Source organism: Panthera pardus, unplaced genomic scaffold (genome assembly GCF_024362965.1).
Source record: "Panthera pardus isolate Hobbes unplaced genomic scaffold, ASM2436296v1 HiC_scaffold_7, whole genome shotgun sequence".
Taxonomy (NCBI): Eukaryota; Metazoa; Chordata; class Mammalia; order Carnivora; family Felidae; genus Panthera; species Panthera pardus.
In genome coordinates this window covers 18,575,461-18,600,555 of record NW_026527002.1, presented here as the reverse complement: position 1 = coordinate 18,600,555, position 25,095 = coordinate 18,575,461, and the positions used below count along the sequence as shown (strand labels likewise).

Sequence of the window (25,095 nt, the reverse complement as noted above, 5' to 3'; positions counted from 1 at the left end):
AGAAAAAGGACAGGGATCTTGACATTGCCTCATGAAATATTGTGTGTCCTCTACAGCTCAGCACCCAGTACACTTAACGGTATGTTGCAGGCACTGCATAAAGTGTTAAGGGTAGGGTAGATGATGGCTTGATTGATGGAGGGAGATTAGGAGTGTAAGTTCCAGAACCTGATTAAAAACTAGATATGCCTAACTCTAAAGCCCAACCTCTTAACTACTTGGCTATCTTGCTGAATGCATCTACATATTATTTATAATATGTAGTGTATCAAGTCTAATCATACTTCTGGCACACGCTAATTCCTAGATTACAACAGGCCAAGACATGTGAGTATTTTAGGTAGTCTGTACTTTTTTTTCTAAACAAAATAATACTCTCAGGGACCCACTGTATAACATACACTTCATGAATCAATCTTTCATGATTGAAAGACTACCTTGTCTTAGGTCATCCTATTTGTTTTTTGGGTCTGAAAGACACCAGAATACCAACAGAAGCAGAAAGGAACATAGGAACATCCTATATAATGAGTTTCTATTCTAAAAATGCTTGTGCATGCGCACTATATGGTTGGAGCCATGGTTTCTCCATGGAGTGTACATGACTGTCTGTTAGGGAATGGGAAGAAAATATTAGAACTTCTACTTAGATTTATTTTTATTTCATCTTTTGAAAAGGTCTTTGTTCACATGTGTCTTATTATGTATAATTTTTTTAAACAGTTGTATATGCCTATAATTCATCCATACACATAAATGTGGATACATAAAGAAACAACTGTTATGAACAGGTTTGCACAAACACTGGAAACTACTGAGTTAGAACATGATACAGGCAAAGCTCATGTCAAAAATTCAATTTCCTGTGTCACCTTACTGCACAAAAATAAAATCTCTCTCTTAAAGGTATAAAATTAAGTCCAATTAAGAAGACGTGGATGAGTCATCACAGAACTATCTCTGATAGAGTTAGAAAGCATCTCAAAGAATCTTATTGATGTTGATTTTATAGCATCTTTTCCTATATGAAGACAGAAGAGAAAATGACTTTTTATTGACTTGTTTTACACTAGTCACTAAATCAAAGCATATAGCCTTATTTAATCTTCACAGTAAGCCACTAAGGTAGGAAATATTTACCCTACTTTATGGTTGATTAAAAGAAAGTTAAGGGAGTTAAGTAACTTCCTGTCACACTTCTAGTAAAAGGGGAAATTGGTATTTGAACAATTTTTAATTGCAAAGACCAAGCATTTTCCCCCAAGGCAAATCCTAGTTTTAGCACTTAGACACGATCTAGGGCGAATTATTTAAACTCTGTTAGCCTTGATCATTTATTTTTTAAAAGATAACGATAAAGATAACTACCTTTAGTTGATTAGTATGTTTCACATATGGATTCTTTATAGCACTGGGAGAAATATGGCTAATATTTTAGGAGCTACATGGTGTCCTCCAGGCTTCACTCTGAATCTCAAAGCTCAAGTTGAATAATTACAAAGAAGTTCAAATATTTTTATCTGTGTTTGGTGGAGAGCTGGGCCCTCAAACAATGTCCACGTCTGGTCAGTTTTGAACTACAACAAATCCTATCCACTACGAATAATAAAATAGGTTCACATCTGTTGTGCTATAGTCAGAAATGGGAGAAAACTTTCATTTTAAGTTGGATGTCATGAAGAGAGAAGCTGAGCATCAAAGATTAAGAGTTTGCATCTTGTATTTGCTATAGGTTTATTTAACACACCAGAAGACATATAAATATGTTTCTAATATAATCTTCAAATAAAAAATTCTTAACTATAACTGTATTTTAAGAAAGAGTTATATCATTTTGCTTTTGTTATTAATGTCTGTGGCTGTATTTAATTCTGTGATATACCAAGACTACTAACTAAAAAATAAACTCCAAAATACATATTTATTTCAAAATTAATGTAGAAAAAACATATTTTAATTTTTTGGCCATATGCTGCTATAAATGAAATATATTGTGACTTAAGAAAAGGAAATAAATTCTACTAGTAAATTAACCAGTGAAGTAGAACATGGAATGAGACAGTTCCAGCTCTCTCAGAAATTTTGGCTAAAGCATTAAAGCAGAGAACAGTGGATCAAAAGTAAACCATATTGAATACTGTGATGACTAGTTTTATGTGTCAAATTGACTGGGCTAAGAGATGTCCACATAGCTGAAAAGACATTATTTCTGAGTGTGTCCATGAGGGTGTCTCCAGGAGAGATCACCATTTGAATCAGTAGGTTCAATAAAGAAGACTGTCCTGACCAAGGTGGATGGCCATCATCCAATCCATTGAGCGACTGAATAGAACAAAAAGCTAGAGAAAGGGGGAATTTGCTCTCTCCCCTGCAGCTGGAATATCCACCTTCTCCCAACCTTGGACAATGGTGCTCCCCTGGTTCTATGTTTCTTCCCTTTGTTCCCAAGACTCTCCATATAGCTGCTTCCTGAAATTACTGAATTTGAGTTACCCCAGCTTTTCCCTATTTGTTTTTTCAGTCCTCCAACCCCTATCCTGCCAATTCCCCATAATATATTATCTCCGTTGAAATATGAAATGTGGCTTCTGTTTTCCAACTTGCTCCTAATCAGTACTGAGGATCAAGATCCTTGGAGATGGAACTTTATGATTTGTTTGGTCATATGCTTGAACCCAGTGAGAATTATAATACTAAAAATATGTGACACGTAGACACATCACACTTTAAAATATTAACATGCATGTTTGTGATAAATTGCCTGGAGAAGGCTTTGTTTGCCTTGGGCAACTGAGTGGTTGCTACACTTGACCACTATTGTAATAATGGTGAGCATAAGGAATACAAGTAATAACTTTAAGGGGGAATCTGCCTAAACTGACAGCTTACAAAAATAATGGCAAGCTCAGAGCTCTACTCTCAGCTCAACTCACAGAGAACCACAAAGCTTCGCCAGCAGCCATAAAACAATCTCTTATTTCTTATAGCTCTAGGTGATTTTATGGAAATCATGTCCTTCTTTGTTAAGGAGATAGTCTCTTTCTTTGGGGCTCTGAGTGACCTCACCTGGGAAGTTGCCTTGCAATGGGATACGTTTCTCATTAAGACTCACCCAACCACCCCTTTGTTTTCCCTTTAGACTGATAACCAGAATCAGCTATCAGCTTCTTCCTGGGAGACAGGTAAAAAGGTTGACCCTGTAGGAGATAGCTTACACTCTGTAAGATTTCCCTTATTTATTTTGGCAAAAATATGTATAGAAATGAATTCTAAGGATGTTAGATCAGAGCAAATGGAATAAAACACTGGGTTGTGCTGGGTTGATACAGGAGAATCTATACATTCCTTATGTAAAGTGTTAGTTTTCATGTTCTAACAGTTTGCTAGGTTGGTTGACTGACACGGGGCCTCAAGAGTCCTGAATTCAGCGAGGTTGAGACGCTACAGTATAGAATGACTCAAAGGAAAGAGTACAAAGACTTAGCAAGATAATAGTGCAGTAAATTTATCACGTGAAAACTGCACATCCACTCACCCCTGACTCTACACTGGGATGAGGACATTCTCTTCACTAAAGAATTAGGAAATACAGGGGCACCTGGGTGGCTCAGTTGGTTAAGCGTCTGACTTCAGCTCAGGTCATGATCTCATGGCTTGGGGGTTCGAGCCCTGCATCAGGCTCTGTGCTGACATCTCAGAGCCTGGAGCCTGCTTCAGATTTTGTGTCTCCTTCACTCTCTGCCCCTCCCCTACTCATGCGCGCTCGCTCTCTCTCTCTCTTGCTCTCTCTCTCTCTCTCTCTCTCTCTCCCCCCGCCCTCAAAAATAAATAAACATTTAAAAAAATTTTTTTAAAGAATTAGGAAATACATCAGGGAGAAGACCAAGAGAATATCCTTGAAAAACTCTGTGTTGGCTGTCTTCTAAAGACCAGGGAAGACAGAGAAAATCCTGCCACTAAGACAGACTCTGCTTTCAACTGGGATGATGGCTTTCTCTGGAAGCACTGCTTAACTTCCACAGACAGGACAGACATATTTATGATAATGAGCAACAGAAACCAAATGATAAGCAAAATGTTCTGACCAGCAGTAGTCTTTCATATTGCCTAAAAATTAATCATGGTGTCCCTAGAAGTGGAACAGACAGGCAGCCTACAAAATACAACTCAATCTATACAAAAAGAGAAAGAAACCGGATGTGGAAGGCTGAAATATGACTTGAGTTACCACAATGGAGAGTCTGGCCTCATGAAAATTTAGGGATTTCCCAAGTAGCTGAAGTCTCTGAGGGCCCATTAATCCTTCAAGATTATCCTCTCCCAAGCTGCTGTAACCACACCACCTAGCACTACAAAGGAGCATGCCTTTGATATACTGAACATACTGAATACCTGAATACACTGAAGAACCCATTAGGCTGCTGGGATTTGTTAAAACTGACTTATTTATTTTGAGAGAGAGAGAGTACAAGTGGGGAAGAGGAAGAGAGAGAGGGGGAGAGAGAGAATCTCAAGTAGGCTCTGCACTGTCAGTGCAAAGTCTGATGCAGGGCTTGAACTCACGAACCATGAGGTCATAACCTGGACAGAAATCAAGAGTTGGGCACTTAGCCAACTGAGCCACCAAGGCACCCCTGGGCTGCTGTTATCGAGTGGGGTCCAGAGCAACATCAGGCCCTTCTGCAGATCCAGCTGTAGTACATGCTGTTTTGGCACTAAATCCTCATGTCCCAGGAGATCCAGTAATAGTCCAAGTGCTTGGGCCAAGTGGGATGCTGCACTGAGTGGCCAGCAAGCCTGCACAGGAGAAGATGCACAGGTCCCACGAGAATTTTAGTAAAGTCCTATGTGCTTCTCCAGATAGCAGAAGTCTTCTTGGTTTATTACTGGACCCTAGAAGAACACCTGATTATTGGACATGAATTGGCCAGGAGATCTGAGCTGTCCGTTACGAACTGGGCGTTCTCTGACTACCACACCATAAGATTGGACATTTACAGCAGAAATCCAGAGCACAGTAAGTTACATATGCAGGTAGCTCAGACTCCTTAAATATGTGCTTCTGCTACATTGCCTCTCCCTCAACCTATATGTACATCCTCGTGGGGAGTTCATTAGTGATGCATGACTAAGGAGAAAAAAAGGAACAAAACAAAACAAAACAAAACAAAAAAACACTTGATACTCGTTTAGACCTGGTCCAGTATGACATACTGGCATAAAATCAAGTGGACTATTAAGGCATTATATGTCCACTAAGAAGTCTTCCAGAAAGAAAGAGAGAAAGGCTCTAAAGCTTTAAGAATATTTACTTACCCTTGTAACTGATCTATTGCCAGAAATAGGGATTCACTGATTTATGGACAGTGGATAATAGTGTGGCTGGAAGATTTGAAAATAACAGAATTGGAAGATTGGTTTCAAGGATGTCTAGGGAGAAGTATGTGAAAGAACATCTTAAAATGTGAATAAAAGATTAAGGTACTTGTTACCTGTCTATTTTGTGGGTTGGAATTTAAAAAAATGAATTGAAATAATGAACAACAGCATATATGCTGGCAAAAGTAGTGGCAAGAGGGAAAGCACTCTAAAGCTACTGCATTATTCATGAGGAAGGTAAACATATTACTCATCATGCATCCTACTATTTCTGGGAAAACCACACACACAATTAAGTCTGAAACTTCCAAAAGTAGAAGAGGAAAGTCTTTTATATATATATATATATATATATATATATATATATATATATATATATATATATGAAATTTATTGTCAAATTTGTTTCCATACAACACCCAGTGCTCATCCCAACAGGTGCCCTCCTCCATGCCCATCACCCACTTTCCCCTCCCTCCCACCCCCCATCAACCCTCAGTTTACTCTCAGTTTTTAAGAGTCTCTTATGGTTGGGCTCCCTCCCTCTCTTTTTTCTTTCTTCCCTTCCCCTCCCCCACAGTCTTCTGTTAAGTTTCTCAGGATCCACATAAGAGTGAAAACATATGGTATCTGTCTTTCTCTGTATGACTTATTTCACTTAGCATAACACTCCCCAGTTCTATCCACGTTGCTACAAAAGGCCACATTTCATTCTTTCTCATTACCAACTAGTATTCCATTGTATATATAAACCACAGTTTCTTTATCCATTCATAAGTTGATGGACATTCAGGCTCTTTCCATAATTTGGCTATTATTGAAAGCACTGCTATAAACATTGGGGTACAAGTGCCCCTATGCATCAGCATTCCTGTATCCCTTGGATAAATTCCTAGCAGTGCTATTGCTGGGTCGTAGGGTAGATCTATTTTTAATTTTTTGAGGAACCTCCACACTGTTTTCCAGAGTGGCTGCACCAGTTTGCATTCCCACCAACAGTGCAAGAGGGTTCCCATTTCTCCACATCCTCTCCAACATCTATAGTCTCCTGATGTGTTCATTTTGGCCACTCTGACTGGTGTGAAGTGATATCTCAGTGTGGTTTTGATTTGTATTTCCCTGATGAGGCGTGACATTGAGCATCTTTTCATGTGCCTGTTGGCCATCTGGATGTCTTTAGAGAAGTGCCTATTCATGTCTTCTGCCAATTATTTCACTGGATTATTTGTTTTTCGGGTGTGGAGTTTGGTGAGTTCTTTATAGATTTTGGATAGCCCTTTATCCGATATGTCATTTGCAAATATATTTTCCCATTCTGTAGGTTGCCTTTTAGTTTTGTTGATTGTTTCTTCTGCAGTGCAGAAGCTTTTTATCTTCATGAGGTCCCAATAGTTCATTTTTGCTTTTAATTCCCTTGCCTTTGGAGATGTGTCAAGTAAGAAATTTCTGTGGCTGAGGTCAGAGAGGTTTTTTTATTTAAGAGGAAAGTCTTAAATAACATACTAGCAATCCAAACCCAGCAACTGATCAGAATCCATTTTTCCCAGAAATTCAAAACTGGTTTAACATTTTAAAAATCCAATAATGTACTTCTTCCAATTAACAGAATAAAGGAAAAAATTCATATGATAATATCAATATACGAATAAGACCTTTGAATATTAAGTGAAGTCAATGTTTTTAAAGTAATCTCTGTGCCCAGTGTGGGGCTTGAACTCACAACCCTGAAATCAAGAGTCACATGTTCTTCCAAGTGAGCCAGTCAGGCACTCCAAGTGAACTCAGGTTTTAATTTTAAAAGTTCTAGCAAACTATTAAGAGAAGGGAATTTTTTTAACTTTATAAGTTATCCATTTATTTAAACTCTACTAATGTTGTAATGATCATTCCTCTTAAAATCAGAACCCACCCAAAAAAGTACAAAGTATTACCATTTCTTTTCAACATTGTATTAGAATTCTTAGCCAAAAGAGTAAAGTCCCTCCTCTCCTCAAAAAAGACATAAAGGCTAGGGGCGCCTGGGTGGCTCAGTCGGTTAAGCGTCCGACTTCGGCTCAGGTCATGATCTCGCGGTCCGTGAGTTCGAGCCCCGTGTCGGGCTCTGTGCTGACAGCTCAGAGCCTGAAGCCTGTTTCAGATTCTGTGTCTCCCTCTCTCTGACCCTCCCCCATTCATGCTCTGTCTCTCTCTGTCTCAAAAATAAAATAAAAAAAGTTAAAAAAAAAAAAAAGACATAAAGGCTATTGACACTGAAAAGACACAAAACTGTCATTTTTACTACTTTTCACTAATAATAGCCATCATATCATCATATGATTTTTTAAAAAAGGAAATAAAAGTTATAATAGCTGGAAAGAAAGAAACAACACTGTGCTTTTCACAAACAATATGGCTCTTTACATGGAAAAATTCAAAATAATTTAGGGCTAAGTAAAAATAAACTAGGATAATTTATCATGGTTCTCAACACACATTTAAAATCAAAATGATAAATTTCCTTTCATCATAATTAAATCTACTTTCTGGTCCAATCTCAGAATAATCTGGGGTAAAACCTCCTCATTTTCATAGAGTAAGGTGGCATTTGAAACCTTTTGGGAATAGGACTTCATTGAGCTAGATGACCCTCCAAAAATCACATTTTAAGTATATTAAAATACAGTAGAAAGTAAACTAATACGTATAGACTCTAGTGCATCTTAACTGGTCCAGAGAAGATTAAAATGACCGATTTTTCTATCTTAATTTTTCACAAATGAAAACTCTGCTGCATACTTAATAAGATCTTGGTATTAACAAAAAAAAAAAACTTCAAAATCACACTTAATTTCTACAAACTATCCGATTTTTATGAAAAACCTTGATTATTTGGTCAAAATGAGCCATCAAGAAAAACAACATCCATCTAAGAATCCCAGATGTATACCCCATGTGAGAGAGAAGGCAATCAATTAAACACACAAAAAAGGATGCCATTTATTTTAGCTGCATCTTTCTTAGGCTCGCACAGATTGAATGGAGTCACATAATTGCGTTTTTACTTTCCACAAATCACAATATTTTTTAAGTTTATTTATTTTGACAGAGAGGGAGGGAGGGAGAGAGGGAGAGAGAATCCTAAGCAGTCTCCACACTGTCAGCACACAGCCCGATGTGGGGCTCAAACCCATGAACCATGAGTCATGACCTGAGCTGAAGTTGAATGTTTAACCAACTGAGCCACCCAGGCACCCTACAAATCACAATATTTTTAACCACATGGATAACTTAAAGACTCTTTTCTGACAACAGAAAATCCAAATTGGTCCATCTTACACACACACACACACACACACACACACAAAAAGGGATCCACTGACTCCTGTAATAGACTACAGAGATATTAATTCCTTTTACTTTGTGGATCATCTTTTAATCTTCTGCATATTTTTCATTTATGAAGCTTAGAAGTAGTGGAAAGGTTTAGCCTATTTTGTGATAAAGCAAAGATTATCTTGTGTTTCTGCAAGCCATGCTGTTTTTATGCATTTACTCATTCAACAAGTATTTAATTAAATTCTTATGATGCATATACTACAAATTAGATACTTAGGAGGAACATTAAGAAAAAAAAATAAGCCAACAGTAGTTAGAAAAGCAAACCATAACGAAGAAAGTAGTTAAGTAACGTTGTGGTTAACCACAAAAGTGAGTGGCACAGCCCCTAAGTGCAATAGTTCATAGAAACAGAAAATCTAGGGTAGCTAGAGAAGTCAAAAATATTTAATTAAAGAAACAAAACATGAACTATCCCTTAATGAGTGGTTGATACTCAAACAGGAAAATGTAGATTCTGGGGTATGTGCCCAGATCCTTTCTTCAGAAACAAAAGCTCGTTCTGCCAGCTGCCAGGAGTGTTGGCTGTTAGAGGCTCTCACCTAAGGTCTTGTCCAGATTCGTCCTTCCAGGAAGGCAGCTGCCTCATCCAAGGTCACATTCTTTGGAGGAAGCTTGCTTCTAATCACTAAAGTGCAAAGGAACAGCCTTTAAGGACCTCTGCACTTGCAGGGCTCTCCCTGTGATCGTCTGAGAGTTCTATTATAACTACTTCACAGTTCACTTTGTTCCTCCACTCAAACCCACTTCCTTCACTCCCTTCACATCCCTTACGGGCTTAAGCACGCCACAGTTAACCCTCTGCATGCAAATCTCCACCTCAGAGTCTGTCTCCCAAGGAACCCCATCTAAGACATTATAGCAAACAGAGAAAATATTCCATGTAGAAAGAATATCAAGCAAAGACTTGATATTATATGTACTGGGATAATTGGACAAAGTACCTTGCTCACACTGAAGGCAGTGTGTGGGGAAAATGAGAAGTATGGTTAAGTAGATTTTGGAGGACCCTGAATGCCACCCCAGTTTGGAATTCATCTCATAATTCAATGTTCCAAAACTCTTGCATCTTTAGTGACCCTGGACTGTGAATTCATCCTCCTGGATGGATGGACACAGAGCTAAAAGTGACAAAGTACAAGCATGAAAATTCTCTGAAGTTTGATTATCTTTAAAATGTACATGAACCTTGAATATCATCCACAGTTATTAGCATTTGTCATAATGAATACATACTCTTGTTTAAGAAGTATGACCACAATGAGTAGAGAAACAGCGTGTGTGTGTGTGTGTGTGTGTGTGTATGCGCGCACACGCACATGTGTGTTGTGTGTCCACACTTCTCAATGTTTTTCAACTCTTTAAAAAGGGTTTAAAAAAAAGAAAGGGGTGGGTAAAACATGATAGTCGGGTTATATTTGAAAATGTTGACTTATGCCTTTCCACTTGCCCACCTGGCACCATTTCTAATCACCTGGTGCTCATTTGCATGACACCTGCTTCTAGCTTGTCATAACCATCATTTTTTATTTGTCTCCTGAATGAGGGGTTTTCCTTCAACCTCTGCCAATAGGCCCCATTAGGGTTTTAGTTTACAAGAAATCCAGTACTAATATGCAAATATAGTACACATATGGGAGTTAGTAGGGGCCTCAAGGAGATGAAATGATCTAAAACAAATGACTTAATACTAAAAGCAATAGCACAGTAATACAGAGAGCTTGGAAAATCAGAATGGTTGTGGGAGCAAAAACAGCCCCTCCACTGAGCACTTCATATAAAAGCTATAGACCATTGTTATCCATTCTTATCTTTTTGCATATGTTACATAGTTACATACACATGCAATCTTGAATTCATATTTTCTACATTTTCAATGGTTCCATACAATATCCTATCTAGAGCAAAGCTTATTTAACCTTTTTAAGGAATATTTGGTAAGAAGAATGAGAATGAATACCTGATTGCAGGAAATGGGCTTACTGTGCATTGTGAAGACATGTCAGAGAACAAGGTTGGCAAAGTCCCTTTCCTTGTGGAGCTTAATTTAAGAGAGGGAGCCAATCTCTAAATAAATAAATGAGAAAAGGCCACACCTGATGAGTGCTGTGTGGAAATAAAACAACGTGGTGTGACAGGGGCTGATGGGAAGCTGCTGACATTGAGTGGTCTGTGAGGGCCTCTCTGACAGTATGTTTAAACCTGAGATCTGGACAGTAGGAGGAGCTGGCCATGTGAGGCATGTGAAGGAAAACCTTTAAGCAGAGAAAACATTGTGTAAAAGGCCTGAGTCTCAAAGCTTGCCTTTTAAGGCAGCTTCATCTCTGCTACTCAAAAGGCTAACCCTGGGAGGCTAATCCTGCAAACATATTCTCACTAAACATCCAGAATGAGCCAAATAAATATTTCTAGAAAGCAAGCCAGCTATAACACGTAACGACAGGAAACAGATGATTCAATACATCCTATGATATGCCCAAATTATTTGGACCAAGATTAGGTCATTCTATGATTTATATAACATATTTATATTCATCCTTATTTCAGAAGGAAGTTAAAGTATTTTCCAAAGAAGTATAAACTATGATCAAATAGCATAAATAAAAAGTAGAGGGAAACATAAAGTAAAACAAGTGAAGACAATGTGGGGAAAAGAAGGGAGATATAAATGCTCACGAGAAAGGAATCTTCATGTGCTACTGGTGGGAATACAAACTGGTGCGGCCACTGTGGAAAACACTATGGAGGTTTCTCAAAAAATTACAAATAGAATTACCTATGACCCAGTAATTCCACTACTGGGTATTTACCCAAAGAAACCAAAAACACTAATCCAAAAAGATATATGCACCCCAATATTTACTGCAGCATTATTTACAATAGCCACGATTATGGAAGCAACCCAAGTATCTCTCCATAGATGAATGGATAAGGAAGATGTGGTATATATACAACGGAACATTGCTCAGCCATTAAAAAAAATCTTGCCATTTGCAACAATATAAATGGATCTAAAGGTTGTAAGGCTAAGCAAAATAACTCAGTCAGAGAAAGACAAATACCATATGACTTCACTCATGTGTGGAATTTTAGAAACAAAACAAATAAATAAAGTAAAAAGAGACAAACAAAAAACCAGATTCTTAAATACAGAGGACAGACTAGTAGTTGCCAGAGAGGAAGTGGATAGGGGCAGGAGTGAAAGAGATAAAAGATATTAAGAGTACACTTATCTTCATGAGCACTGAGACATGCATAGAATTGTTGAATCATATTGCATACCTGAAACTACTATAACTCTGTATGTTAATTATATTTCAATAAAAAAAAATGTTCATGATAATGATCTACATTCTGGCTACCACGAGTTTTCCAGAAGCCTATACAAAGAAAAAAAGGAAAGGAATGCTATGAATTACACAATTCAAAATATTAATATACGACTGTTTTTCTTTATTTTTTATTTTATCTTTTATTTAATTTCGGTATAGTTAACATCCAGTGTTACATTAGTTTCAGGTGTATGATATAGTGATTCAACAATTGTATATGTTACTCAGTGCTTATCATGATAAGTGTACTCTTAACCCTCTTCACCTATTTCACCTATACCCTCACCCATCTCCCCTCTGGTAACCATTTGTTTGTTCTCAACAGTTGAGTCTACCTTTTGGTTTGTCTCTTTTTTGCTTGTTTGCCTTGCTTCCTAAATTCCGCATATGAATGACATCATCTGGAATTTGTCTTTCTCTGACTGACTTATTTCACTTAGTATAATACTCTCTAGATTCATCCATGTTGTTCCGAATGGCGAGCTTTCATTCTTTTTATGGCTAAGTAATATTCCATTATATATACATATATACCACCTTTTTTAATCCATTCATCTTGGGCAGATTCCTTAATTTGACTACTGTAAGTGGTATCTATATCCTTTCAAATTAGTATTTTCATATTCTTTGGGTAAATACCCAGTCATGGAACTATTGGATCATATGGTAATTCTATTTTTAATTTTTTGAGGAACCTCCATACTGTTTTCCACATGGCTGAGCTAGTCTGCATTCCCACCGACAGTGCACGAGGGTTCCTTTTTCTTGGCATCCTTGACAACACTTGTTGTTTCTTGTGTTTTTTATTTTAGCCATTCTGAAGGTGTGAGGTTCATAACCTATTTTGACATTATAAAAGAGAACAGTAGTTCTCATAAGAGGATGCTGTCTAATGCAATGAATATGCCCCTCCACAACATCCTTTAATAGATGACAAAACCATATTTTCATGGTCTGATTCTTATAATGACTCTCAATAAAGGCTTCTTAGATCACTCACTGCACAGCTCAGTGAAAGTAATTCTTTAGTGGGTCACCGTAAAGCTGAATGGGCACCCAAGTCACTCTTCAACTAACTTTATCCAAAAATATACTTGTTAATAACTTAAGAACTTGATGTACATGACCTGCATGAATTCTTCACTATGATTTCTCAAGATTGAACTATTGATAAAGTAGTGACACTGCCCTCTGTCTTGGATTCCCTATCCATCCATAGACTATGGCAGTGACGTGTTGCTAATTGTACACAGACCTCAATGTCTTACCTGAATATAAAGAAAGGGTTAGATTTTTAAAATTCTGGAAAACTAAGACTTTAAGGCTCCACATAGCAGAGTATTTGTCATCTGTATATTTTAAGAGTGTTTTTCATATCATTGTTATATCACTAAGAGGAAAGATAATAAGAAATGTTTCAATAAATATTTTTAGTCAGAATAGAATAATATTCTGTGCATAATAAACTGTAGCTGGTTTTAATCACCATTTTATATAATGCTAAAATAATTATTATATATCGTAAATAAAAAACATAACAAGAAAAAATGAAATCAACAAAACAATACCAGATCCTCTGGAGAGAATCCTAGGAGTAAAATAGCATTAAAATAAAAATAATATCTCAGAAATACACAGCTACAATAAATCTTAATACAATATAGTTTACTTCACACAAATAGATATATTATTTCAATGTGCAGACAAATCAAATGTACTGTCAATTCAATATAGCTTGTCACTTTTTGATTTCAGATCAATATGTTCAAAAAGCAAAGAAAGAGCAGGAGTTATATACCCCTTTACACTCCAGGCTATACTTCAAAAAGAAAGTTCTCTCTTTTATGTTAAAGGAACAACTTACAACTGAAAACTGTCAGTGTGTTTCATGTAGAACATTACTCAACAATCAGATCATTTAGGTATTTTTAATAATTCATGTTTAGATGTCTTACTGGTGCTAAGAACTCCCAGGAGCAAAAACAACAGAAACTAACAAATCTACCCTTTACCTTGTTCAATTTACATACTTGATTCTATGGCAAATTTATTGGAAACCAATCTCTAAATCTGAACTTCAAATATTAATTTCTTACTTCTATTAGTCTATTAATGGAATGTATTGCTGTGTATGAAAACGTACCAAACATATAAACAGAAAACCAAGGTAGGCTTCTGTAAAATTTACCAGAATATAATATTTAAGAGTGCCCCAAGTATTATCAGTCTTTTCTAAATATGCAGGAGTTTTTGAGGACAGGAAATATTTTATTTCAATTTATATTTCTTAATACATAATACAGCACCCAATAAATATGTACCAAATGAATGTAAATGACGTTCCAAACATCATGTGCCAAAGAACTTAATAGCTGTTGAAAAGATAACAAAGTCATAATGAATTTTAAAGAAAGTGAAATCTCTCATAAACTGCTGAGATATTCCCAGACTCCTAGTGGCAAATGATTATTCATACCCAAACCACACTTTTCAAATTTGATAGGTTGATCCTGATTTTTCATTCATAATGATTTTTTTCATTCATAAATGTACTTGACAACTATTTAGTAGAACACCATTTACGTACCAGACATTTTCTAGGCAGGAAGATACAGTTAAAAAGACTACCAAAATATCTTCCTATAAGAAATTTATACTCTAGTGGAATAAACAGAATATAAACTGAAATCAAAGGAATAAATCCAATAAAACAATATCAAATACAATAAGGGATATAAAAAAATCATGCTACAGAGAGTGACAGGGACATTGGATCTGTGTGTGCTATTTTAGTTGGGAGTGATCCAGGTTGCCTCTCTGAGACAATAAGATATATTCTGGATTGTTTTCTAATTATGTATAATGTCTCCAAATTTAGCCAAAGTAAAGTATACTTTTGTGATACAGCAACAAGCAAGACCTCCCTTTCTCCCACCGCTGAACAAAGAACATACACACACACACACACACACACACACACACACACACACACACACACACACACTGGCCTACTCTCCTTTCTAACTGTGCCACAGTGCTTTTTCAGAGATATCAGAGCTACAACCTTAAAAAGCAGATGTTTACTTTGTTGTTTTTTCCACACTTTGAATTAGTTCTAATTTCAGGATACTAGAAGGCCATCCTTCAAAAGCATCTCTCCACAGGGTCTGTTACTGAGTTATTACTATTAATTGAAAAGAGAAATAGTAGCATCTAATGAGATGGCAGTCAAAATACTGGGTGTCCACCAAGTGCCAGGCACTGGATTGGGTTCTTTAGACTTCGTTTCATCTCATGTAGTCCTCATAAAATCCCTCTTAGGTATTGTCTTGCAGATGAGGACATTAATGTTCACAGAGATCATCAAGTGCCCAGGGTCAAGCAGAGAATAAATGGTTGCTAAGCTCGTGTGATTTCCAAAGATCACCTGCTTCATCCCATATAACTGTGTCATGCAACTTCCTCCCTTGAAATGCAAATGTGCTGGGGGGCGGGGTATACATTAAGCCTTATACAGTGGTGTGGATTAATTTATCAGGCCCTCTCGTGAAAGCAGATATTAAAAAGGAAAAAATATAGCTGAAAGTGAATTAGATAGTTAAGTACATAATTAAAAGTTATTCACTGTACATAAAGGCTAATTAATGTGATGGGGAATATTTTGCTCTAGGTCTTAAAGGAATAAATATTAAGACGCTATTTGCTAGCTGGTTGTGACTTAAATGTATTTTTTTCCATAGACGGAAAAAAATACACAAGTCTTGTTTGTGTATTGTTTAATTCAACAGATATCAACTGCTTTATTGTCTGTGCTTTATTGTCTGTGCTCCACTAGACACTATAGTGAATGCACAATAAAGAATGAGGCAAGATATTTGTTTCCCACCTTTAAGAACTGAAGATCTACTTTGGATACAAAACATGACAAACACCCATTGTCAGCGGATTACTGATACTCACACATCCTTCACTGTGGAAGAGCCCTCTCTCTAGCTGGACAGATTGTCCTCTATGACTGGAAGGGCACAGAGGAATGACATAAAAAGCATGGGCCCTATTCTAACCAATCACATCAGTCCACTTTTTTAATGTATGCATGTTACCCTATAAAATTCTCTCTCAGCACTGCTTGAGCTGTGTTCCACAAATTGTGATATATCTTCCTTTCCATTGTTTGATGGATTTTTATTTCCCTGAGATTTCTTCTTTGACCAGTAGATTATTTAGAAGTATTCTGTATATTTTCACAGCGTTTTAGAAATTTTCCTGTTTTCTTTCTGTTACTGGTTTCTAGTTTTATTCCATTGTAATGGAGAAAACCTGTTGTATGATTTCAGCTGAGGTTTGTTCTGTGGCTCAGGGAATGGTCTGCCTTTGTATACATTCCATGTCACTTGAAAAAAAATATGTATTCTGCAGTTGTTGCATTGAGTGGTCTACAAATGTCGACTATATCCTTTGATGTGCATTTGTTCCTCTATAGCATTCCTGATTTTCTGTATAGTTTTTCTTCCAATTGTCAAGAGAAGGGTTTTGAATTTCCTAACTATAGTTGTAGATTTCTCTATTTCTCTGCTTAAGTCTGTCAGTTTCTGTTTCAAACACTTTGCAGCTCTGCTGTTGACTGCTATTTTTCTCAGTAGGTTTACCCTTATATTACTGCATAATGGCAGTTCCTGTCTCTGGTAATTTTCTATCCTCTGAAGTCTACTTTATCTGACATTAAAAGATCCACTCCTCCTTTCTTTGGATGTTTGAGTCATATTTTTTTTCTATTCTTTACTTCTAGCCTACTTGTTTCTTTGTATTTGAAGTGAGTTTCTTAGACACTGCCTACTGGTTGGGTCATATTTTTTTAATCCATTCTGACAATCTCTGTCTTTTAACTGGTATATTTAGACCATTTGCATTTAATTTAATTATTGACATATTATGACTAAAGTCTGCCGTGTTATTTTTTTTTCTATTTGTTCTTTGCTTTGTTTTTCTTTTTCCTACTCCTGTGAGTTATATGAACATTTTTTAGAACTCCATTTTATTTGTTTTTTAAGTTTATTTATTTATTTTGAGAGAGTGTGGAGTCCGATGTGGGGCTCAAACTCATGAACTATGAGATCATGACCTGAGCCAAAATCAAGAGTCAGATGGACACTCAACTGACTAAGCCAGCCTGGCGCCCCGAGAACTCCATTTTAAACTACCAGAGTTTTTGAGGGCATCTTTTTGTATAGCTTTTTTAGTGGTTGCTCTAGGTATGACATTAAAAATGCACAACTTATCAATAGGTGTTGTTGTTTTACCAGTTTAAGTGAACTATAGAAACCTTACCTCCTTTGCTCCCCTTTACTCTTTCCTGCTTATAATACAACTCTCTTAAATATTTTCTCTACATACATTTAGAACCACATCTGACCCTGCCATAATTTTTGCTTCAACCATCAAACATAATTTAGGAAACTCAAGAGGAGAAGGAAAATGTATTATATTTAGTCATATTTTTTTCTATTTCTATGTTCTTTCTTCTTTCCTAATGTTCTAAAGTTTTTCTTTTCTTTTATCAATTCCTCTCTGTTTAGAGAACTTCCTTTAGCCAAACTTTTAGAGTAGACCCGTTGGTAACAAATTCTCTTGGTTTCCCCTTCATTTCTAAAGGATATTTTCTCTGAGTATAAAACTCTAGGTTCTTTCTTTCAGCATTTGAAAAATATTGTGCCACTTCTTTCTGACATTCATAGGTTTGATGAGAATCTGCTGCTATTCAAATTGTTTTCCCTGTATAGGTATGGTATTTCATTTCTCTCGCTCCTTTCAAGATATATCTTGACTTTTTTTTTCCCAGAAGTTTAACTATAATGTATCTTGGCATGGATTTCATGGCAGGAATGGCCTCATTACCACTCAGCAATGTTGAAAGTCCTGACTCTTTTTCTAGGCCTCCCCTGACATGACCCAGGTGGGGAGGGAAAGGAATGCCTCATTATTGCCAGGGGTGAGAGAAGCCATGCTTCCCACATGATCTCCACTGACACTGGTCTCAGAATATAGGGGTAAGAGTGGGGCCATAATATAAATATAAATTAAAACTAAATGAGATATCACACAAACCTACTAGAATGGCTATCATTACAAAGACAGACAACACCAAGTTTTAGCAAGAACGTGGAACAATTGGAATCCTCATACAGTGTTGGTTGGAATGTAAAATTGTACATACACTTTTCAAAACTAGTGGCTAATGTCTTAAAAAGTTAAACATACACCTACCATATGATCCAGCCAATTTACTCCAGGTATTTACCCAAGAGAAACAAATGCATACATCCATATAGAATACTATTCAGAAACTAAAAGAAATATATTACTGACACATGACACAAGATGGATGAATTGTAAAATAGTTACATTGAGTGAAAGAAGATATACAGAAAAAAAGCATGCATAGCATAGGATTCCATTTATACAAAACCCTAGAAAAGGAAAACTATTCTACGGTAACAGAAAGGAAACAAGTAGTTGCCTGGGGAAGTGGAGACAATAAAGAAGGGTACAAAGGAAGAATGAACAAAGAGGCATTCTAGACAACAATAAGGAAGGAAGGCATATGAGGAACATGTCCAAACTGAATCCAACTATTTTAAGGCACCTTCCAGAGAATTCCAAATAACATTTCCACCACTTATAATTGACTCTATGTCACTTGACCATAGATAGGTGCAAAGGATATACCACCATTCATAATAAAGAAATTCTGTTCATATGGGAGAAACAGTCTCTCTGCCTCAGCACCTTTCCTTGTGTTCCAGCACTCTTATGAATTTATTTTTTAACATTTTTGTTGATATTTCAATAAAAGTTTGGAGGGAGAAGAGGAAAATGCATATGCTTAGTTGACCATGACTGTAAGTATAGCTTTACTCAGAACTATAGCTTAATACTTACTGATTTCAATTGTATCTGTTAAGTCACAGATACAATTCTTAACTAAGTTCACGTAATTTAATGTTTAAAAAAATATCCAATGGGTGAACTACTTGTAAATACTTATTTCCTAGATGGTCTTTTTTATTTTTAATATTTTTTTAATTTTAAAATAACTTTAAACTTACAGAAAAAGTATATGAAGAGCAGAAATAACTCCATATATACTTTACCTAGAGACCCCATTCAAGGTTTGCAAAACTGTCCTAATAATGTCCTTCCTAGTGAACATATCAGTTCTAGGACCATATTTTGCACTTAGTTGTATTGTCCCATCAGTTTGAGACTTTCCTTGACTGTCATGACTTTACACATTATTGAACACATCAGAAAATCAGAGTTTCCCTATCAAAATTATCAGATATTTTCTCATTATTCAGTTCAGCTCATGTGTAACTGGCATAAATATTAAAGAATTAAAGTTGTTTTAGCTGCATACTATCAGGAGCACACAATATTGATTTGTCCCATCACTTGAGTAAAGTTCAGTCTGCCTGGTTTCTTCACTATAAAGTTACTTTTCCCTTTGTAATTAACAACTACCTTGTGGAATGATACTAGACATTAGGTAAACATCTCATTCCTCCTCCAACTTTCACCCATTAGTTTTTAGCAACAATTAATGTTTATTGCCTCAATTATTGCTCAGTGGTTGCCAAGTAGTAATTCTCTAATTCCATCACCACTTCTACTCTTATTAATTGGCATTCTACTATAAAGTAAAGCTTTATCTTCTCCCCATAAATTAGATACATTCATGTATCCCAATATATTGTAGTGGAATAAAATACTCCTATTTTATAGTATGATAATCTGTTACTATCATACTTTGAATCTCAAATTGCCCCAGGTTTAGTTAACAGGAGTCTCTTCAAGCTTTTGACATGTTCCTATAATTCTTTGACCACTTCCTTATTCCCTGGCATAAGATGGTCCAGGTTTATCTTGTGCTTTCCCAGACTCAAGCCTAGGATCAACCATTTCTCCAAGGATATCTGGTTCCACTTGATGGAGAATGGTATTTAGAACTCAAAATCTGTCACTTGGTGTGCTCACTGCTACTGAAATGTTGCTATTTTTCAGGCCATCACAGTAGACAGAGTAAGGAAATAAATGTAGGCATATATACTTATGTATATGTTACTACATACAAATCCATATTTACTTCTATTACATTTATATCTATTTCTATTCTTGAAGTTATGAGATACACCAGTACCTCCAATTTCAATCCAACACTGCAGGGTGCATTCTACATTTTCTCCCTTTTGTATTTGTGAATCCCGTCTCTATCAGCAAGAAAACTGGACTGCATTATTTTCAACATATTTACTTATTCTCTCAACAGTCTTCTACCTTATATATAACAAATCTCCTGATCCTACCAGGCCACTGCCTGATAATCTCCAGGCCAACTTGAGTTCAAGGTTGCAGACACGGCTGGAATATGTAGGGCAGGGGTATCAGAAAAAAACAAGTTGCACAGTAGTAACTGTATGAATGATGCAAGCTGATGGTTGACCACACATTTGATATGAGTCCACTTCATAACATATGTGTTAAGTCAGTTAACACAAATTTAGCCCATGTGAGTAGAGGTACTTTGAACTAAACAGAGAAGGTGATAAAGTGGTTCCATTCTACTTGGAGTGGGTCAGACCACATTTGAAAAAAATGTAGTGAATTTGGTTTGCCACATCTTCAATACACAGAGATTTAAATATTCTATGAAGATTTAACGGGGACCCCATTATCCTGAGTTTTAATAGTTTAGGATTTCACTCTCTTGTAAGCATAATCAGTCCTAAACCAAGATATATGACTGCCCTGAGCACCCTTCCAACCAATAATATTCAAATAATTATTCTGTTTATTTCATGGAAATGGGAGAAACTGAAAAGTATAAACTTCTTTCTGTTGAAAATATTTACTGTGATGTTCCACATACACAATTTCTTGGGAATGAAGTTTAACTACTTACAACATAGACAAAGTAGATCACTTGATCCCAAAAAGCAGATATAAGCCAGTTGATTATTCAATTTCAAAAGTTTTAACTGTCAAGCTCTTCAACTATTAAGCGGTTGGCTGAGGTAAGTCTTGTGTTTGCGCCATGAATCTTGCCTATGTGTGCTACAAAATACCATACTTTGGTGAAAGGCAAACCATTTCATATCTTGCCAGTTAAGTAAGGAGTTACATGTGGAAATCTTTATTAATAGGATTCTAGTTCTAATTTATTGAAGCGATGTCAAGCATTCCTCATAGGTTGATGCCTAGGCTATCAGGATACTAGCCTATCCTGAATAAGCCAATGAGAATACTAAAAGTATTAAAAGTTTCAAGGGTTTGTGGGATATGTCATTATTACCGTATTCACTTTACCTCTTTATATTATTTAATTAAAATATCATTACCCAGCTCTAATGCAATGATTTCTAGACATGGTTTTGTAATGCCTCTAAGCATGTTAAATCATATTTAAAGACAATATAAATTTATACCCTTCAATCACATGGAAACAAGATTAATTTTCATCTAACATAGTTTCACAATACCATATTGTATATAGCTTTATAAACTTCTCAAATGATAAAATTTAGAAATAAGCAAATAAACTAAGTTAAGAAATAAACTAACTAAATTAGGTAATTAAGCTGTATAGTTAAAAAAATAACAAGATACAAATATTCTCAACCAGTATATGTTATCTTTGCTTTTTTTTTTTAAACAATATTCCCGTGCTCTCTTTAAAGTGCTTTACTCCAGTAAGTTTTCTTAAAACATTCTTAACTTAGAAAATCTGTAAAGGGAACACATTTTCAGGTCTTGTATATTTTCAAAACTAAAGTAAGCCTATGTCCACCAACTCCAGGGCACAAAAACATCACAACATAGCACAGATATTAAAACTTAAGAGTCACAAGAGTTTAACTTATGACACCGTTTCTTACAATGTGGTCCAGAAATTAAATATGTAACAATCATTTGTGCCACTTCTTACTAAGTCCAGGTTCCTGGGCTTCTCCTTGATCTCCTGAAGCAGTTCTCATGAGAAGCATTGACCAAAGCCCTGGGGGCTTTGAGAATGCCAGGTGAACACTATACATTTTATATTCTCTCTAGCATGAGACAGACGCTACAGGCTAGTGAGATTTTCCAATTTTGTGAAGTATATATAATTCTATTCAAAACTAAGCTCTGTTATGATCAAAATTGTTGCATACAAACCTGCTTTTAGAAGCAGAAACTTAGCTGTTTTCTCCCTTCAATTGTTTAAAGTACATATCAGCCCTTAAAAATTACTCACCACTGCAATCCAAGCTAATAGGGATGTAGGTAATATGTCACCCAAAAAAAATCAATAAAATACATAGCATATAATTTTGTCTTTTTTTTTTTTTTTTGGTGAGGAAGTCTTAAGATTTTATGAGACAATTTCGTCTTCACTTAAAATTCATTAATGCAGAACTATCTAGAGGGCTAGTTTTTTTTTAAATAAGCACTTGATAAAAATCAAGTTGGATTTATTTCCTAATTATGTAGAAAGTTTACATATATTCCAAACTCTATCATTATCATTTGGAGAGTCTCAGCAATTTTAAGATAAATTAACAAATCTATTAAAACAAACAACTCACTTAATCTCCCTGGTAAATTATACTTTATGTTCTAGGGGCGTAGAAACACTGTGAAAGTATTTCATGTTTCTTTTAACACAATTAATACACTGTGTCACAAAGTGTTATTATGCTTCAGCTTTTTATATAGATAGATGTCGAACTAGGCACGGTCTCTAATCATTAGAATAAAATAAAACAACCTAGTTGCACCAGCAATAACACTTGGGCAGAAACAAGAATCAAGACATGCATTATAGGACTTCATGACTCTATACAACGAGTTTCAGTTGAAACAGTAGCCATAGCTCCCAAGACACTACAACGTTAACATAAAGTTGGGCAGAAAAACTTGAGATCTTGCAAATCTTGGTTATCTGAAACCTATCCTCCCCAGAGAAAAGACCTATCTGATCACATCCCTGTCCACCTCTCCCTTTTTGTGTTAGGGCATTATTTCGCTTCCCCCACCCCTCTCTGCAGTTATTCTCTTCTCCTCAGTACTAGGGAACAACCCCATTCTCTATCTTTTCCCCCTGCCGCGTTACAGCCTTACTCCCACGCCGCGGACATGTAAACCGCCAATAGTGACCACAGCTGCTTTTGGTGGGGGAGGGAGGATCTCGAGCCTCCCACGTCCGTCCGATCGTCTCCCACCCGTGCCCAGCTGGCTGGTGGGACCGGGCTGGGAACGGACCCTGGGCATTCCTTCCCGCGGGAACTAGCATCTGCCCAGCGCGCTGGCTACCGCCGGGACGCTTTGCCAGTGCCCGGTTCAGTCTCTGGTTCTTTTTCTCTTGTCCTCCCGCTCTTCCTTTCTCCTCCTGTATTTCTGTCATCGGTTCTTTGATGGCGAGAGAAAGCAGCTCAGAGCTACACGTCTCCTCTCATAAATACGTTTATGCTTTTCCTGAATCTTTCTCCGCCCCTTTCTCACCCTAACACATGTAGGGTCTGCAATGCACAGGACTCTCCCTTCATCCAGAGATCAATGTCAGCGTCTCAGTTTGACAATTTCACTCAAGGCGCCTTCATCTACCGAAGCCTACTCCTTACCAGTTCAGTTTTCTCCCAGTTAACCATAGTCTCCCCCATTGCTAAGCGCCTCTTCCACCTTTCTGGGTTCTACTACTGCCAACATTAAAACAAAAAAAAATCCAACATGCAATACGGTGTAAATTCCAGGAAGAAAGTGTGAGCGTGTAAGACAGTCTAAGTGTGTGCATCTGTGGGTCTCAGCCTGTCCGGGTCCTGTGCATAAGGCTGAAAGATGCAGGACAGTCAGACCGTTCAAACTTCCCCTGCCAGACTGACGCTGGGCCCTCTCCAGCTCACCTGTCCGCGCCCAGGTAACCGGCAAGGTGCCCGCCCGGCCGCGTTCCCGGACCCCCTGGCCCGGGCAGAGCGAATGCCAGCGAACTGGGGCCGCACGGCCACCCCTCCCGCGCATTTGTTCGCGGTCCCTCCTTCCCTCCGGGTGTTCTGAACCCCTTCCCCCAGATACAAACGGGACCGCCCTCCTCCACAGCGCCTTACCTCAAACAGGGGACCGATCTTGTTCTTCTCCAGGTAAGCCTGGATCCGGGATTGTTGATGAGACGCCATGGAGAGACAGAAGGGGCCGCGGAGAGTGCGGGAGAGCGCGCGGCCGTGCGCCTGGGCCAGGGGACAACCTTCCTTTTTCCCCCGGACTGGAGCCGGGACAGGAGCTCCAGAGCCTCGGCTCCCCCGGCGTGGCGGGCACAGCCCCGGCCGCGGGCGTGGGCTGCAGCCCCGGGAGCCGCGAGCGCGTGGGGCGCCGAGAGCCGGAAGCTCGGGCGCGGCGCCGCCAACTCAGTCAACTCCGAGGCGAGGGGAGAACTCATTCATCGCGTTCTCCTCCTGGCGCCCACCCCCGCCGCTCTCCGCAGCGCGCGGCGCCGGGGGAAATTGGAGGCAGAGGTTCCAGGTTCCTCTCTCCTCTGGGCGGCAGCAGCAGCAGCAGGAGCCAGGAAGCGAATGCTTCTCCGCCTGGCGCGGCGCCGGGAGCGCCCTCGGGCGGTGGGGGGCTGCGGGGCTCGAACTCGCGGCAAGCGTGCGTGTGCGTGCGTGTGTGTCCGCGCACCCGACTGTGTGCGTCCCCTTTCCCCGTTGCAGGAACAAACAGCCCGGGCTTCTCCCCAGGCTGTGCTCGCCCTGCCCGCCGCTCCCTAGCGACAGCGCCGCTCAAAAAGCCAATGGTGAAGGTGCTTCTTTCAAAGTGCACATAAATCTGGTGCTTGTTGGCTACTCTTGGCAGCTACAAACGCTGTTCGAAAAGGATGGTCCCCACCGCCCCTTCGGAGCCTGTCCTCGGCACCTCGTGCTCTGCCTACACTAGCTCAGAATCGGAGAAAGGCAGAGTCATGGGAAGATGCGTGGGTCTGAGGGTT

At 38.0% G+C, this 25,095-nt stretch overlaps 1 protein-coding gene across 1 annotated transcript in view; it reads right to left on the bottom strand.

The window, feature by feature from the left end:
- CUNH8orf34 (chromosome unknown C8orf34 homolog) overlaps positions 1–24,863 on the bottom strand; it is a 399,583-nt gene extending 374,720 nt beyond the window's left edge. The window contains 3 exon segments of the mRNA XM_019453229.2: positions 24,221–24,295; positions 24,297–24,413; positions 24,415–24,863. Coding sequence (XP_019308774.1) covers positions 24,221–24,295; positions 24,297–24,413; positions 24,415–24,549 — 327 coding nt within the window. The 5' untranslated portion in view covers positions 24,550–24,863.
- Positions 24,864–25,095: the final 232 nt, after the last annotated feature.